Genomic DNA, 17,974 nt, shown 5'->3' with positions numbered 1-17,974 from the left:
CAATTAGGCGACACTTGTGATGATGAAGAAAGCATTTACAGCATGAAAAGCATATAACATTTGCTATAATATTAGATATATTTCTATCGAATGCATCTAAAGATGGTGTATTTATATATATAAAATAAAACAAAAAAAATTATTTGATTTCGCAATCTTTTAAATATATAAAAGCCACATTGTTTCCGTTCCTTCTTATCAAACACTATTTATAAATTGTCAATGGGCACCTAATAATTATTTGATGAATAGGTTGAGTGATTCGTCATCAAAGGTTCCAAGTCGGGGCAATATTGATGAGAACATTGATGGGGAGTTTATGCGAAGGCAGGTGGTTCAAAGCAATTTACTGGGACCCCGCACCCCTTACACTTTTTGCTTTTTTCCTTTGGATCGTTTAATTTTATGTTAATCATGTTCCACGAACAAAAAACATTTGACTTTGGCGCACACGTGTGTGTGTGTGTGTGTTTGCTCACAGGTCGTGACCTGAGCCAGCCACGCCCACACAGCACACGCCCACCCACTCTGAATTTGATGCTGAATAAACGGCCTTGGCTTTCCCGACTTTTCCTCCCGTTCGTCGCTTGTTTGATGGCTTTTCAGCATTTTCCATGAGCGTTTTCTAATTGAATCGAATTTGTGGCAGCCACGCGATGCAAATTATACATAAATACCAACTTGATTGCAGCTGCACTGCACCTAAACAACACCCACACACGACCACGTTTCACATTACATTTGCACCGGAACAAAATTGTAATTTCTTAATACATAGTTCACCATTTAGTGTGTCAATATAATACCTGAAACAATAATATGGTGATGGAATTCAAACCAATGTTAAAATTATATTTGAAAATTTAATGATATGAATTTTGATTGTTCCTGTCATCGTGTTTGTTACTCAGTGTTTTCTTCGGTGCACTCTACACATTTCGTCTTTTAACCTTTGCAAATGCCCACAACAGCAACAATATATGTATGTTATAAATACCCTAGCGTTACTAGTACCATAACATATTCAATAACCTTGATGTGTTTTCAAACGCATCTTCTTTTTCATATATTTATGGACATGTTTATAATCACTTTGAGGTATGATGTGCTTACCTTTGACATATAATCTTTACCAGCTCTAATTACTAATTAGGTTTTAAGCGCACTAAACATAGATTTAATTAAGAAAAACAGTGTTTTATTTGGACAATCTCAATCAACAACATTCCCCGAAATAAAAACAAAACTGTTTCACTACTTTTCTGGAATTTTAAAGGCAAAGTTTTTCATCATTTCAATATTTTCTCATTAGTTTTTAAACTTCTCCAGTGATTAAATCTCTTCTCCGAATTTGTTTTATCTTTTTCGTACTGGATTAATCATAACTTTCTGGTTGACAGCAACAGAAATTTGATGAAAACTAATGACAAATAAAAGTCGAAGCAACTTGAGATCCTGGAACTGTTTCCCACACATGACTGGATTTATTTTCGTTTTTACTACTCTTTCAGTGCCAGTTGCCTTTGTCTGCCGCACTCGAGTTACTTTTTGTTATGGCTTTGGATTTTTATTTTTTTGTTTACATTTTGTCAGTCCAACTTGTTAATGAAAATAAATTTCTGACGCCGTCGTCGCCCTGATAAATAATAACAATAATAACAAAAGCATTTGCAGTTGTTTAGTGTTGTTGATAATATCCGCCGGCCAGTGCAATAAAAAGCAATGTGCAAAAAAGCAGCCGTGGCCAGAAAAATATTATAGGGAAAAAGGAAAACTAAGCACAACGAACAAATGTCAGTGGCAGGCAAAAATATAAAAAAAATAAAAAAAATAGAAAAAAAAAGCGAGAAAACGACCCAGAAGAAGCTGCTAAACTAGAAGGAAAAGCGGATTCAGCGAGGTGAGCTCAGCCGGGGTGCCATTGCCACGCCCCCTTGAGCCACCATCTGCCGCCCACAGACACCACCCTCATCCTGTTTTCAATTTTTTACGCTGCCTACAAACTATGGCTACAGGCAGTGGCTTACTGAGTTTGAATCTAAGGGGGATAAGATATTAAGATTATTGCAATTCTTCTGTGTTTAAAATCCGGGTATATGAACTAAATCAGTAGTTTTTCAAATTTTTTTACCTATGCAAATTTTGTCTTTCTTAATTAAGGAGCAGTTGTTATGATTTTACACACGACAAAATGTCGTTTACTTAAACCATAAGCCAAATATAGATGGTATACGTTGATTTGGCATACTTCAAACTCAATTATAAACAAAATCAATGGTAAAAACTTTTAATTATTTTACTGCAAAGAAGCTAGTAAATCTTTAACTCACTACGCCACTGAGTCTGAATATGTATGGGTGTCATTTGAATGCTGCTTGAAAATGGTTTTTGTTCTTTTTGTTATGCCATTTCGTTATTGCCACAATTGTTGTTGTTTTTCTTGGCTATATACCACCCTCAACTTTAGCCGGCAAAATGTTTAACTCTACACCTGCAAAAAAACGTAGAGAAAAGTTGTTAGAAACTTTTTCAGAATTATTCATTTCTTTTGGACCTTAAACTAGTCCACAATCTGTTTGTATTTGGTTTCTTTTCATTTGTAAAGAAGTTGGCAAATAATATGGAATTTGTAGGAAATCTGGAAAAACTATATAAAAATGTAAAACCTAGAAAAATGCGTTTCTTGATTTTATATAGTTACTTGAACTTGAAAGTCACCTTTATTTACAACAAGATTTAAATTGTTATATGTCATATGAACTTTCACATATATGCCCTGATTTGTTGAAGTGTACTATAAAGAGCTCAAGAAAAAGTGTATGCATTCTACGTATTTTGCCCTCTATCGTTTTCTTCTTTAGGGAAATCGATAAAATTCAATTGACAGCGTTGCTTTTAACCATTACTCACTTGCAATTATGCCTGCTCTTAACCCTTTGTTGGCCAATGTCAATGACGCTAACCGTTTTGGGCTTTTTTCAGCGTTTTTCTGACTTTTGCCATCATATATTCTTCATATTTGTGCATGCGCCGACATGAACTCTCTGTATGTACATTTCCCATTAAGTTCGATTTATTTTTTTATCAGGGCCAGACAACAGGGCATACATAACAAAAAAAAAAGAGCGTTAATTATTTATCACTTTACTGTTTATTGGGCGGATTAAGTGGCAATCATTTTGACGGTTTTTTTTTTCTTTCCGTTGAATAATTTCCTGTTGAATGCCTATTTCCGCCCCGATGCTCGCGTTTATTCTATTTCGTTTCCCTCCGTTTTTGCCACTCTTTTTTTTAAATATTAATTAACATTTTTAATAAGGTGCATTTTCACGCAAAGTTTAAGAAACTTTTGGCAAAGGGGCGAATATAAAAGAGCGCTGAGGATGAGAAAATGTCAACATGGAAATCAGGGGGAAAACAAAGTGAAAATGTTGACTTCCAAAGGGACAAGAGTATTTTTAGTTGGCAAACAAACGCACAAAATTTGTTTGCCACACCCCGCAACTCACAACCCACATAAATAAAACGTATACGTATGCACTCAAACATATTACGCATACGCATTTCATGCGGCTCGGCATAAATACGCACAAAATGCAAAAAAAAAAAAAAAAAAAAAAAAAAAAAAAGAACATCCAAAGAATATATAAAAAGAAAACCAGATTAAAAAAGGCAAAAAAAAAATGCTTTTATAAGCAGAATACTCAATTTCGTACCCGAGAAATCTCGTTATAAAAAGGGGAAATTCAGCGGATTTCCCATAGTTTTATTTACGATTCAACATTTGAAATTGATATTGGTTTTGGGATTAAGAGTGACAAGTTTCTTGAATGCTTTACAACTAATAATAAAGATTAGACTTTAAAAATCGCCACAATATTACAAATAGTAATGAAATCAACGGAACGTAATGATTTCATAGCTAAAGAACTTTTGTAAATGATTTAAAAAATAAAAGTGTCTTCATTTGATGATTTCGAATTCCATTGTTGTTTCTTAAATAGATTTCTTTCAAGCGTTGATTTTGTAACAAACGCACATCAACTCGCCTAGAAAGGAGGACAAATTGGGTTATGGAAGACCCCATGCCAACTGTAGATATATGCGTGTCTATATGCCCAAAACAAATTCTTCCATATTTTTTGGCCTAAAACAAAGTTGCTTGACCTTGGCAAAAATTTTTCCAGCATTTCCCAAACCAATTCAATTTTGGCCCAAAAACGTCAGTTTTTTTTTTTTTTTGGTTTGCTGCCCATCAGGCAAAATCAATTTTTTTTTTGGCTTCCCCCGACTGTTTTTTTTTTTTCTTAGTTACATACATTTTTTGACAGGGCGCATGACAAACTGAAGGACTTGCCATAGACAGCTATTAAAAAAAATGGGAGTGGGAGCAGTCTCCCTCACTTTGCCTGATTATCCCGCTTTGGCCCCAATCTTTTGGTAACTCGAGATCCGCTTGCTCATACCATTCCATACCATACCATACCATATACCTCTCCCTAGAAACCACACCCCTGTTTTTTGTGTCTAGGAGGCCAAAACTTGCGCTAGTCCAAAAAAAAATGGCCCCAACTTGTTATTACATTTCGTTTGCGCTTTTGTACTGTTTGCTCGAGTGTGTGCTTCTGTGTCTATTTTTCCAGCCCCATCCCCACTTCTCACCTGTCGATTCACACTCTCGCTTTTCTCGAAGATTGCCCAATAATTGCGTATAAAAGCGGCTAAAAGAAGTACAAACCAACCAAACAGAAGAAACAGGCTGGCATATTTTTATTTTTACCTGAGGCTAAATGATGTCCGACTGCTTAGAGTGGCCCAAATTAGAGCAGCAAATTGAAAGGGTTTCCCAGGGGTGAACCAAAAATTGGATAACAAATTAAATTTTGAAAGAAAAATATTAGGGAATATATAGACAATAGACTAATTTGGCAGTCAATATAAGAGTGAAAAGTTTGCGAAAATACGTACAAATATTTATTTATGCCTTAGAACAAAAAATATAAATTCGATATAGAGAGTTTGCAAAATAACAGTTTTTTTCACTTTAAAATTTCGCCTAATAGCTGTCTTTATTTTTCAAGAGATTTTCAGTCAATAAAAGCAGCCAAAATCTGTTGAGTTCTGGCATTCTTGTTGTCTTTAATTTAACCATTTAAATGGTAATAAAAGTGGGCGCCAAAAAAAACACCTGCAAATATTTTCTTCCAATTATCTTGAAATGAATATGGCTGAGGATGATGATATCCTCACTGAGAAGCCAGTTCGTCTTATCGCCGCAGGCAAATGCAAATGGTCAATTTCCCAGTAAAAGGCAATTGATTCATTTATCGCTAATTTTGCAGAAAATGGAAACCCCTAGAAAGAGATACGGATAATAGGGGGGGAGCCGGCAAGAGAGGGGGTGGCAATTGGCAGCTGTTCGCGGCGACACTGTGTTTGGTAACTGATAAAAGCCATGCCGTTTAACCTTCTTCGCATTTTACCCTCCCAAATCCGCCTCCACTTGGTGTGGCAAAAACCAAAATTAAATAACGAGCCATGGCACTGGCACCTCATAATGATGTGCGCCCCGCACCGCACCGCACCACCACGTCCCTTAACCCACTGCCGCCCGCTTATCGGTTGGCACCTTTTATCGGGTCGCTTGGAAGAACCTCCGTTTGGAGGCCAGCTACTTCCGACGGTGGAATAATAGCGCCAAAGACGTCTTCCGCTAAATGTGTTAAAACAAAATTAAAAATGTTTGAGGGCAAGGGGTAACACAAGTGATTTTTGTGATAAACATGATTTTTTTTTATTTTGTTTATACATTAAAATAATTGCATTAGATTCATTAGATTTAACTAAAATTTCAATTTTGAACTGTAATTCATTTTTATTTCACAACTTTTTAAGATTTAAAAATATTTAAAACATTTTGTAAGTAAACAAAATTTTATAACTAAAACATCTATAATTACAAATCATAAAATGTTAAAACTTGGAAAAAACTTAAAGCAATATAAAAACTTGAATAGATAAACATCCAATATGACACCTTTACGGCTTTAAAATATTTAAAACAAAATGATAACATAAACATACTTTTATAATATATACAATTATAATATTAACATCAAACATGTCACTTTTTGGGGCTTAAAAATATTAAACCAATGTGAAAACATTTGGTAAACATAAAAACTATAAAACAAAAAAATATATAATTGCCAATTATAAAGCGTAAAAATTGTAATAAATTAATTGATTTGTTTATGCTACTATTTTGACCTACACTGTAACTATGCGGATGGGCTAGCCAGCCCAGCCACATGTGTAATAAAAATGAAAAAAAAACCAAACGAGGGAAAAAAGAGCCCCCATAAGATAAGTCAGAAGCAAAGTCGAGGCGACGTTTTGCCCATGGTCGAAGCACTTTTTTTTTTTTTCGTTTTTTTTTTTGTAGTTTTTGTACTTTTATTTTATTTTTCTTCACTTTTTTTCGTACTCGACTGTGCTGGTGACTAATGCTTAGCCGACGTTTACTTATTTTTTCGTTTTTGGCGATAGTAGGATATTTTTATACCCTGCGTGCAAGAGAAGAGCAGAAAGTAGAGTACAACTTGAAGGCAGAGGGGTAAATGTGACGACAGCGACGATTTGCCCGTGGTTTCGTCATCACCGCCCAACACTAATCTACAAAATGCCATTCCTCATTATCTCTAGGCATGAAAAAATGGTTAAAAATGAAAATTAAAAATACAATTTAATAGCTGTTTCGTCGAAAGAAATTTATTAAACTGTAAAACGTAATTTCTTTAATTAATTTAAAAAAAAAAATATTGTTAAAAAAATAAGAATTTCCTTGCATATTAATGTAAAAAAAACCCCAATGTGAATATTTGTGTATTCTATATTTTAAAGCAACCGAAACCTGTTGCTCAGTGCCCAAACAGAAATGGATTTCCATTTGCTTGTGCTAGACGCATAAAAAGCAATTCCAATTTTTGTTGAGTTTTTAATTAATGCAGCTGCCATCGAATGCGAAATTGTCTTTGCTCTTTACTATTTTAAACACAGCCTCGCCTCATCAGACGAATTTCCTTACAGCTTACAGTGCGTTTCAGTAGTCTAAGATTTGGCAAGTTAAACATGCTGCTGAGGAAAATAAGTTAAAATTACTTGTATGTCATGCAGAACAGAAATTGAATTATGCGATTTAATACTTTTCACATATTAAAGAGTTTGCAATTGTATAGTTATATTTTCAAATATTTGTAAATATCAAAGGAACTGTCCTGTTCATGGAAATAACGAAAGAAATAAATTCATACGTCATTTTAGAGTTTGCACTCCCAAAGTTATATTTAGAAATAATTGGTTTCTTGCTGAAACATGCAGTTAATTACCATTGTTGGCCAAAAGTGTACATATGGTTTCTGTACTATAGGGACTTAAATCCTTGTTTGCCTTTTTATTTAAATTTTATATAGATGAAACGTAGTGTAATAGAGTGCTCCTGTACCTGGCTGTGTATGTGCCTTGTGTGTTTGTCAATGTGTCGAGTCAATTAATTGCCGATTGAAATCGTTTTCGTGGTTGGTTTTCAGTTGACCTCTTGGGCACATGTTTTTGTTTTACTACCACCTACCACCCACCACCCACCTGTCCCTGAACCTCCTGGTAATTGAGTTTTCTTCGTTATAAAACGATGGACCCCAATAAACTTGTCGCATTTCGCCTGAATGTGACACATTTTGCCATTTAGCTTCTAATTTGCTCCGCCCACAAGCGCTGTAAGCTGCTTTTGTGGCAACTACTTAGCATAGGAATTCAATTTCCAGCAAGTGTCTCCTTGAAACACCCACACCACTCGACTTTAAACCTGTAACCCTAACTAACCCCCATTTTATTAGGTCACCCCTCCACCGGAAAGGCCCTAGAAAAATACTCTACTTCTTATTCTTTTTCTATTTATTTATTTATTTACAACGCCGTGGCTGAGGTTTTTAGAGGGGAAGTGGCAGTGGGTGGCAGTGGGCGGCAGTGTCCAGCGAGATTCCCTCACCTTGACAATGCCACAGTGATGCAATGCCGGTGGGAAGGAAGGTCGAGTCTGGGGAGAAAGCTGTCGTTGCCGTGCAGTAAATATAACAGCTCAACTCTTTGCTGGAATTTAGTCGGGAATTGAAATTGAAATCGAAATTGAAATGGATGCGACCGACAGTTTGGTGCGGGGGAAATGTGCGGAATAAGAGGGTATTCTCTTGAAAACAGTTGCTTAATTTCCCAGAACCAAGTAAGGCATTCGTAACAAACTCGACGCAGTACACATTTACTGGGAATAGTACGCATTTTATTTCACAACCAAGAATTTCGGAGAACGTCGGTTTCAAATTAAGCTCAAACGCAAAGTTCATGTTCATAATGATTATTAAAAAAAGAATTTTAAAAAAAAAATGTAAGCTTAGTTTTAATAAGTGTGTTTTGATAATAAACTGCATCCAAAATTAAAGTATAAATATTAATTCAATACTAAATAATATAACCCCTTTACTTTTTAGTTTCATTTTTATACAAAATAGTTTAAAATTCTTGTAACAATAGTTTAGTTTTTATGAAAAGTTTTTGTTGAGTGTAATTTGCAAATTACTTGAAATTTTTGAGAATGTCGGTTAGTTCGTTTTAAAATTATTAAGCCCTAAATAGCCACAGCAGTCCATAATGATTGACAAATGATATTAAATTCTTGGTTTTGCATTTAAAATGCAATATATGTATCTAGTGGTTTACCCTCTGGTCAATACAGTCATTCACTGCCCTATAAAGCTATTATATCCACCCAAGACTTATTTCCCCAACCAAAAGCGCTCAAGAGCCGACCGCCTAGCTGAAATTATATTTCAATCAATGCAAAGCACTGTTTATTTGTTTTCCTTGGCAATTTGTTTCAATTTGATGGGGCAAATCATTAATTGAAGTCAAACACATCCTGTATGGGCTGGCTTGTGGGGTTGGGTGCTGGTTTCAGTGGCTCTGTGGGAGGCTCTAGGCTCATTACACTGTATTGTGTATATGTGTGTGTGTTTATTGTCCCTGCTGCGGTCTTGTCACTAATTTGATTTGCTAGTTTGTCCCAGTTCGCCCTCCTTTCTGGAAAATGAAATGAATTATTTGTCATAAGACAGCGGCAAATCCTTGAGCCGCCTGCCTTTCTCTGTGCTACATTACATTCCTTTCTTCTTTTCTGTATTTTTCTGTATTATTTTTTTTTTTGTCATTTCTGGACCAAAAACTCTTTCTACTCGATTTTTGCCACCCTCTTTTCGGCCTGACTTTGCATAAATGTAAACAGATTTCCCTCCCGGGACTTGGCAAACATTTTTGCTAAATTGAAAAGTAAAGCAAACAAGTGTAATATATATATATAGTATATATAGGTGTACTATGTATGTGTGGTTTAGGTTTATAGAGCTATACACCTGACTTATAATAGGGCATCAGCTGGGAGATAAGAGATCGCTTTTATTCTCTACTACTTTTGTGTGTTTAAATTATGAATTTTAAGTTTGAGAATTTAAATGACCGCATTTTTACTCTCTACTATATTTCGTTCTTTTTATATTTAATAGTTTCTATTCAATAATTTTATATTATATTTTAGATAATGGAGCCGTACGCAATTAGCAATGCCAATCACGATGCTAGGCGGATTTACTATATATCATATATATATATATTTATATATATATTAAAGATGGGGTGCTGGCAGGTGGAAGGTGGCCTGTCATTTTGATATTCGATGCGAGTCGATTAGATTCAGATGCCTGCACATACGCGTAATGCACAGCGATCATTAACATTGGCCAATTGCCATATCCAATTTTGGGTTTATTGCTCGACAGCCTTAATGGGAATTGTGCAATCCAAGTTTTGTTTGGACAGTTGCTATCTATGTTTGTGCCTCCTATTGCTGTAAATAAATAAATAGTTCGTCTTTGTTCAGTTTTAAGAAATAAATCAAATCTGTTAAATAGATTTACATTCTTTGGCCATTAAATCAGAAAACAAAATGCCTTGATTTTAGAAAACAAATTCCGAAACATGGTCTTAAAAATAAGTTAATAAATTACTTTAAATGAGGAAAGCTGCTGCATAATATCGTTTAAATTTCCACTTGCATTTGATACTGATTAAATAAAAAGTGGGGTTGAAATTCCTTAAACTGCATGGGCGAGGAGTTAATTAATAAAGTGTGGCTGGCGCACTTCATAATAGATATCAGTTTAATTAATTACCCTCGCAGCTCTCGTTAATTCTTGAGGTTTCGCCATCTTTGCTTCGCTTAGCTTTTATTCTTATATTCTTTTATCCATTTTTTGTCTCCCTATTTCGAGGTCGTATCCCCGGATTCCCTATTTTCTTTGTCTCAAAGCGATTAACATAAATCCCTGGCACGTGCTGAGACTCGCTCCATTCCGGTTTTATTTGCATTCCTAAAAATTGTATGCAAATGCCAGATTCCAGTTGACAGTGGATGCGATAGAGCTCTTTGTTTTGTTACAAGCGTTGTAAGCGTTGAAACAAATGCGATAAGAGAGCCGAAATAAATCAAAACCAGAAGCAGGCGGACACAATCCCAGATTCAAATACAGATTTAGCTACATTTACAGATACTATGCATATACAGATACTATACATATACAGATTCAGATACAGATAGTGAAGGTGCGAAAATTGAAAATCTGGACTTCACTGCGCTGCTTTCTTTCCTCAGCCCGGAAAACCTTCTGCTTCGGGCAGTGGAAAAATAAAAGAAAATGGAAACGGAAACGGAAAACTGACAGTCTGAGGTCATTCTGTCAATTATAATGCAGCGAAGGACTGCGCCCGATGATGATCAAGTTGAAGTTGATGGCAGCAATGGGAGGCAAAGTGTGGAGATGATGATAATGGGAGTAGAGTTTTAGAGCTACAACAGCACAGTGGTCGTGGGGCAAGTTTAAAGTTCTTGGGTTTGAGGCTATATGAGGCATCGTAATCGATTTATAAAACACACTTATTTAAACCAAACTTTCAGTTATTTTTTTGGCTTCATTCTAGCATTAATTTTATAGTTTTAAATTATTTATTTAAATCAAATCTATTTTACTATGACAAAAACTAAGTGGGGGCATAATCCCACCTGCCCAGTGACCACTGTAGTGACAAATGCACTGTGGAAAATGGCAGAAAAAGAGAAATAACGTGCAGATTGATGATGAGCTGGCAAATGACGATGGTGGTTGCATTAAGGATGAGTTTATCCATTAGAATTCATCGGCGGTCTGCCTTCATCAATCTGGGTTTGGGCGAAAAGGGAGCCGGAAGGCGGGGAGAGCAGTGGCGTAATGCAGTGAGAAATGCCGGAAGAAAGTAATACATTCACCCTAAGTAACCCGTAAACAGAACCCCGATAGCCCGTAAGCCCGTAAACCGAAACCAGCAGAAAGTTCCGCACATCCACATCATTGCAAATGCATCAGAGGGAGTGGAGAGGAAAGGCGGGAAACGTGGGAAAAGTGGGAAAGCGGCAAAGTTGCAAAGGCGAAGACAGACGGAAATGGAAATGGGCCAGTAGAGGACACGTGTGTATCGCCATCGCCCTTGCAACATTGCAACATTCAACATTCATGGCTATGGCTTGTGGTTGGTTGACTTAACCCCTTAAGCACTACTACTGTGTAAACGAAAACGGTGGTGACAACAATAAACCATTGATATTGACAAAGTTAGAAAGGTTAAAGGAAAATTATAGGTGTGGAATAACTATATAGTTACATTAAAATGTAATATTTTGTGAACAAAGATAAAAAAAACAACAAATTAGGTTTGTTTTATATTTTTCAAATTATGAAAACTATTAATAATTCCCTAAAATTTACTTTTTAATATACTATTTTGTCAGTCTTGCTTGTTCATGTTTATGTTTGCTCCATTAAGTATTATTAGCTTCACGAAAACAATTTAAAAAAAATTTCAAAATTGGCTTCAAACTATTTTGGATTGCTAATTTCATAGGCTATAAAAATTCTATTATTTTGCCCGCAAATGTATGTATAAGCTTCAAGAATTAAATTCAAATATGTTTAAATATTGGTTTCGAACTATTTTTTATGGCTATTTCCAAAACTACTATTATTTTGACTGTATGTATGTATGTACTCATTTGTATGTACATATGTACTCATTGGTATAGAGCAAAACATGAACTACATATTTTTTATAATTACAGTCTGTGATGAATACTACAACAAATCTTATTGAAATGAAATATTCGGGCTTTTTAGGATTTTTTTGCAGGGACCAAAAGGGTTAAGGTTCTGTTCCGGTTCGTTTTGAATCCGATGCGGGTCGAGTTCTGTGGAATGGACAGTTAAAAGAAGGGGGGCTTCAACCGACAAAACAGTTCCGGTTCAGTAGACTCTAAAGTGATTGCGGCGACACAACGGGCGGGCTTCGTTGGATAACCTAGGGATAGCCTTGGGATTGGGCTCTCCCGTTGTCTCCTGTTGTCCTTGCGTTCTGTTTTCCAAATGTACGAGTATCCTGGCCACCTAATGGTCAACAATGTGGTCGACGGATGTTCGACCGACTTTCGGCCTACTCAAAGAGCACCACACACACACACAGCTAGACATCCATGAAAAATGTAACCACCAACCAGCAACAACCTCCCCAAAAGGCTGATTGCAAAGCTATCAAATTTGTAGTCACAGTTCTTCGGTTGTGAGTTTTAATCCAGCCCATCATCGTTATGCAAGGAATGGTGGCTTTTTGGAGCCACTTTGAGCCGGTTGTGTGCACTACTTCCACTTCAAAACCTGTTCGGTAAGCGGTTTTAATCAGGGCTCAAAACTAGACGAACACTAATCATATGGTAGCCGTATTACTTTATGGCAATTAGACTGGACGACACAAAAAGGGCCAATATCTTGTTCTTGGCCATTTGAGTGGCTTTCAAGCTCGGCCCCAATTTAATTTCACATGCAAAAGCTTTCGAGGCATTTTAAATTTGTTAAATTATAAATGGTAATTTAAGCTTTTATTTAAATATAGTTATTTAACATGTTTTGTTTATTAATAAGACATTAATCCTATGATTTATTGTTATCTTATCTTGATCCCTATCTTATTCCCAATTACTATAAAATACTATAAAGGTTATAAATTATTTTTGACTATTGGTTAATGGTTATCTCTTTTTTATAAGATAAAAGATAAGACAAATAACTTAAACTTTTCCCCACATGAAATACACATTTAATAGGTTATTTAGTATGTTATAAATTAGTTGTTTATATATATTGTATTAAAATCCTGTATTAAAATCCCTGTTCATCTACCACTTACAGCTGCCAGTACTACGTGAAGAGCCATCCATGGGTGCTGGCCTACCAGGGCGTGATCACATTCTTCGTGCTGGCCAACTTCACGCTGGCCACCTTCATGGACCCGGGCATCATCCCCAAAGGTATGTAGCGTGCTGAGCAGGGGCCAGCGCCAGTCGTCACGGCCTAAACTTGACTGCATTCTAGCCTCGCCCGACGAAGACTGCGAGGAGGAGCTGCGCGCCCCGCTCTACAAGAATGCCGAGATCAACGGCATCACCGTCAAGATGAAATGGTGCGTCACCTGTAAGTTCTACCGCCCGCCACGCTGCTCCCACTGTTCCGTCTGCAATCACTGCATAGAGGTCGGTTTTCCATCTATTATACATATTTTGTCTTCTCGTATAATATATATCATTTTACTGACCATTCCCAGACCTTCGATCACCACTGTCCGTGGGTCAACAACTGCATCGGCAGGCGGAACTACAGGTTCTTTTTCTTCTTCCTCGTCTCACTGTCCATTCACATGCTCAGCATTTTCTCGCTGTGCCTGGTCTACGTGCTGAAGATAATGCCCAACATCAAGGACACGGCGCCCATTGTCGCGTATCCTTTTGCAATCACAAAAAAAAACCAACAGCTTTTCAAAATATTCATAAAAACAATTTATTTGATTTCCAAAAACACCACTTCCTTAAAAGATAAATAATTTTTAATATTCCTCTGAATAGAGTTCGGATTGAAAATTTATTTTTTAAAATTTCTTCAATTCCCGAAGTCACTCTTTACAGATTTATAGGGATATATATATTTGATTAATTTTTTTTTAATTTGTTTAAAAAGGCAAAATCATTGTCATATTATTTTTGAACACATTTATTTGATTCCCAGAGTCACCAAAAATAGATTTATAAACATTTGAAAGTAAATATTTAATTAAATTGGGTTTAGTTTTTTTAATATTGCTTTAAATGGATTTATTTAAAAACTCAGTCAGTGGAAATAGATTTAAAAGGGAATTATTTGGAGTAATTTGATTTTGTTTTTTTTTTTTAATCCTATTAAGTAGATTTGTTTAGAAATGGAATTTTATTGTCAATTTTTTGTTTTAATATTTTTGAGGCATATGGTGTGTAACATTGGGCATTTTTTATTCAATTTGCTTTAAATTATTTAAATAGAATTTTTTGAAAATGTTTTTATCTATCCTATTTATGGTAATATATAGTTATGAATAGAAATGCGAAACAAAGTGTCACAGTTCGGGTTAAATACTTATGAAATTTAAGATCTGCAGGCATATTTAAATTGCGCCCATTGGTTTGGCTTAACTCTTAACTCGCTTCATACACAGCATGATCCTGATGAGCCTGGTGACCATTCTGGCCATCCCCATCTTCGGTCTCACCGGCTTCCACATGGTGCTGGTGTCGCGGGGTCGCACGACCAACGAACAGGTCACCGGAAAGTTCAAGGGCGGCTACAATCCGTTCTCGCGCGGCTGCTGGCACAATTGCTGCTACACACAGTTCGGACCACAATACCCCAGGTGAGTCAGTTCATTCAAAAATACCGAGGACCAAGAACCAAGGACCAACCGAATTTTCCATTCGGTGGAAGTGGGGAAATTACAACAATAAATATCCAAATTGGACTGCCAATTATTGGCTTCAAATTACGTGTCCTCGGGGAAGTAATTTGACTGCAAATTGAAATAATAGTATTGTAGATTGTAAACTTCCGAGTTCGATAGCCAATTATATCTTGAGTTTCAATCCCTTAGGGATGTAAATTGTTGAAATTATTATATATAGAAAGGAAATGTGACGCACTTTCTGCTCGAAAGTGGTTTGGTTTCCCTTTCTAACAACCTCAAAAAAAGCACTTAAAAGTGCTTAATACAAATGACACATAAAAGGCATATCACAATTTGACCACAATTTTATTTAAAAGTATTTATCTCTTGCCTTATAGTACTATAAACATATCAGTGACTCACTTGTTTTTATAAATTATGTGAGGAACATGGCTATGTACAATTCTCAAAGTTTTTGTTATATTCTGTATGTGTCATAACTTCCTCACAAAATAACCATAACTTAAGGAAATAGTAAGCAGCAAAATTTTTGTCGATAAGAATTAATATCATTATCATGTTTACGATATCTTCTTATGTACAATTCTCAAAACATTTTTTTTTAATTTGTTTTTAAACATCTCAAAGAACGACTGTTTGTCAGTTATATGTAAAAAAAAATAAACGTAATGCCCCTGATATTTATTTTTAAATTCGAAAGCTAACATGAATGCTTTTTGAATATTTTGGGACTTTTGGGTACTATACGTTCGAATTTAGCTCTTATTTTATTAACCTGACATTTGTGCTTGCAGCTTACTGAACCCGAAAAAGTACGCCTCGCGGCGGTCGCAAGTGCAGAACCAGGCGATCAGCACCATTTGCAACGACCGGAGCGGCCAGCAGACGGGCGCCGGGGGCGGGGCCGGCGGCAATGGGACCGCTGCAGCCGCAGCGGGCGGCGGGGGAGGCGTGGGCGGAGGCGGTGGCGGTATGCGCGGCACTGCGGTGCAGTACTCACCACGCTCCTACTACGACGCGAGTCGCGAGAAGCGCGGAATTCAGGTAAAGACATATATGGCCGAGGGCAATGGTTATAATCAACGGTCGGGCAGCACAACGCTTTACAGTAAGGTGGGTAAACAACAAGATTTTGCAATATCACCGAGAAAAGCGAAGCAGTTGCTATGCGAAACTCAGATTCCTATTAAATATATCTATGTATCCTATATCTATTGTATCTAATATCCCTGAATAGTATGCCACAGGTGGTTGGCCAGCAATACAAATTAAAAAGTGTTGACATCAAATATATATCATCGAGTAAAATGTTTTAATTATTTCCATCCGAAAGAAATTCTTTAAAATGAAGTACCTATTGTAATGATTAAATTTATAAATTAAAAGTGTTTGTTTTATCAATGTATTGGATGGTTTTCCTTTTAATAGTTCCTGCGGATAAACATTAATACGATTTAATTAAAAGCTTATAAATTTACAGTCTTTGTAATTCTACAAATAAATGAAAGAAAAATGTTTTAATTTTCTTTAAGTGATTGCTGAAGCCACCTGTTGTTATTGTTATTGTTGTTACTGTTGTTGTTGTTTGGCTTAGTTAATGTTGTTGTAATCGTAATTTGTGTTATTCTTAACTGTACTTGTAACCGTTAACAGCTGTTTGTTTATGTTTTTGATTTTGTTTTCATTTCTCATCTCGCTTTATTGTAAACAATTTCCATTTGATTTCTTGACCTTTTCTTGGTTTTCTTTCTGTTTCTATCACATTTTCCGTAGCTCATTTCGTATGATTTATCATTTGCTGTAATCCCATAATAACCCCATGTCCCAAAAAGCCCCTCATCCGCTTAATGCTTTGGCTAATTAACTACAAAATCGATATAAATACATAACATATATAGTATATAGTATATATATATGTATATTTACATATATATACTATATGTCTGTAGAGAGCTTTATATGTCGGAGAGAAATGTGTGAAGTATCTTTGTCTTGTTCTTGTTGTTTTTACTTTTGTCCTGCGTGGGCGAATAAAAGTTTTTCCGCCCTTCCCAGCTGCTCCACAACACATCCTTCAATCTCATTTTCCACCCAACCATTTTCCACCTCCCCCTTCCCCTGCACTGCAAAAACTTTTTTGGCTGCCGCTTTTACTTTTACTTCTTCTGCCGCTGCTGCATTTACTATTTATTATTATTTTCCCGCTTTCCCTGGCAAAAAAAAGAAAAAAAAGGGGGTGGTAGGGATGTTAGTTAGTTAGTTAGTGCCACGCCCGTTTAATTGAAGGACAAGCAAACCAAATGATGCACACCCATTTAGAGAAAGCAACGCTCTCACCCACTCAAAACTTTGCCATTTTCCACTTTCCCCACTATTTTCACAACCTCGCCATTGTAATTGCCTTCCACTGTCCTTGACATCTCATGAAAAATACAGTGAAAGCTCCGCCAAACGGACAGGCGGCATAGGATGAAATATATCAGTCACTGTTTGTATTTTGTGTGCCTATAAATATTTTCGAACAATTTTAAGAGGCTTTTAAAATCCAAAATAAGTTTGACATTTTTTTTAAAATTTTTAATTTTATATTTAGTTAATATAAATAGTAACCAAATTAAATCTTAGCCATACAGTACGGTCCGACTGTAATGCTTTAACTATTTTGGCAGTCAATTATTAAAAAAATCATTATAAAAAATTTAATTTTTTTTTCTTTAACTCAAAAAAACTAAAACATGTACATGAAATACTTATAACCTTTTCGAAAATCACCTGTACACTTTCTCTTTTGTTTTTCTTTCCAAAAATCTTGACGAAATCCAATTAAAAATCACTTTGCTGCAGATTAAGTCTTGCCAATACAGTAAACAGAGAAAAGCTTTCATAATTTTCCCATTTATAATCAGAATCTTCGGACTTACCGGGGCGGTGTGTTTATTTCTCTTTTAGTTTTGCCCACTTTATTTTCCCTTTTTCCCCGGATTTATCTGCGCATTAACCCCCTCTAAAAAACCACTTTGCATGC

At 35.9% G+C, this 17,974-nt stretch overlaps 1 protein-coding gene across 6 annotated transcripts in view; it reads left to right on the top strand.

Annotated features, from left to right (window-relative positions):
- The window catches only part of LOC108137403 (palmitoyltransferase app), a 41,988-nt gene that overhangs the window by 14,210 nt on the left and 9,804 nt on the right, over nucleotides 1–17,974 (top strand). For 2 of the 6 annotated variants that reach the window (XM_041707158.1, XM_041707161.1), the window contains exons 3-7: nucleotides 13,374–13,492; nucleotides 13,557–13,714; nucleotides 13,786–13,958; nucleotides 14,707–14,901; nucleotides 15,744–15,993. In XM_041707158.1, the coding sequence (XP_041563092.1) occupies nucleotides 13,374–13,492; nucleotides 13,557–13,714; nucleotides 13,786–13,958; nucleotides 14,707–14,901; nucleotides 15,744–15,993 (895 nt within the window). Of the gene's footprint in view, nucleotides 1–13,373; nucleotides 13,493–13,556; nucleotides 13,715–13,785; nucleotides 13,959–14,706; nucleotides 14,902–15,743; nucleotides 16,063–17,974 lie in introns of all 6 variants that reach the window. The other 4 variants (XM_041707156.1, XM_041707160.1, XM_041707159.1 and 1 more) reach the window with 3 other exon arrangements.

Source organism: Drosophila elegans, unplaced genomic scaffold (assembly GCF_018152505.1).
Source record: "Drosophila elegans isolate 14027-0461.03 unplaced genomic scaffold, ASM1815250v1 contig_149, whole genome shotgun sequence".
NCBI lineage: Eukaryota > Metazoa > Arthropoda > Insecta > Diptera > Drosophilidae > Drosophila > Drosophila elegans.
The sequence above is the reverse complement of the archived record's forward strand: the minus strand, read 5'-3'. Positions and strand labels throughout refer to the sequence as shown.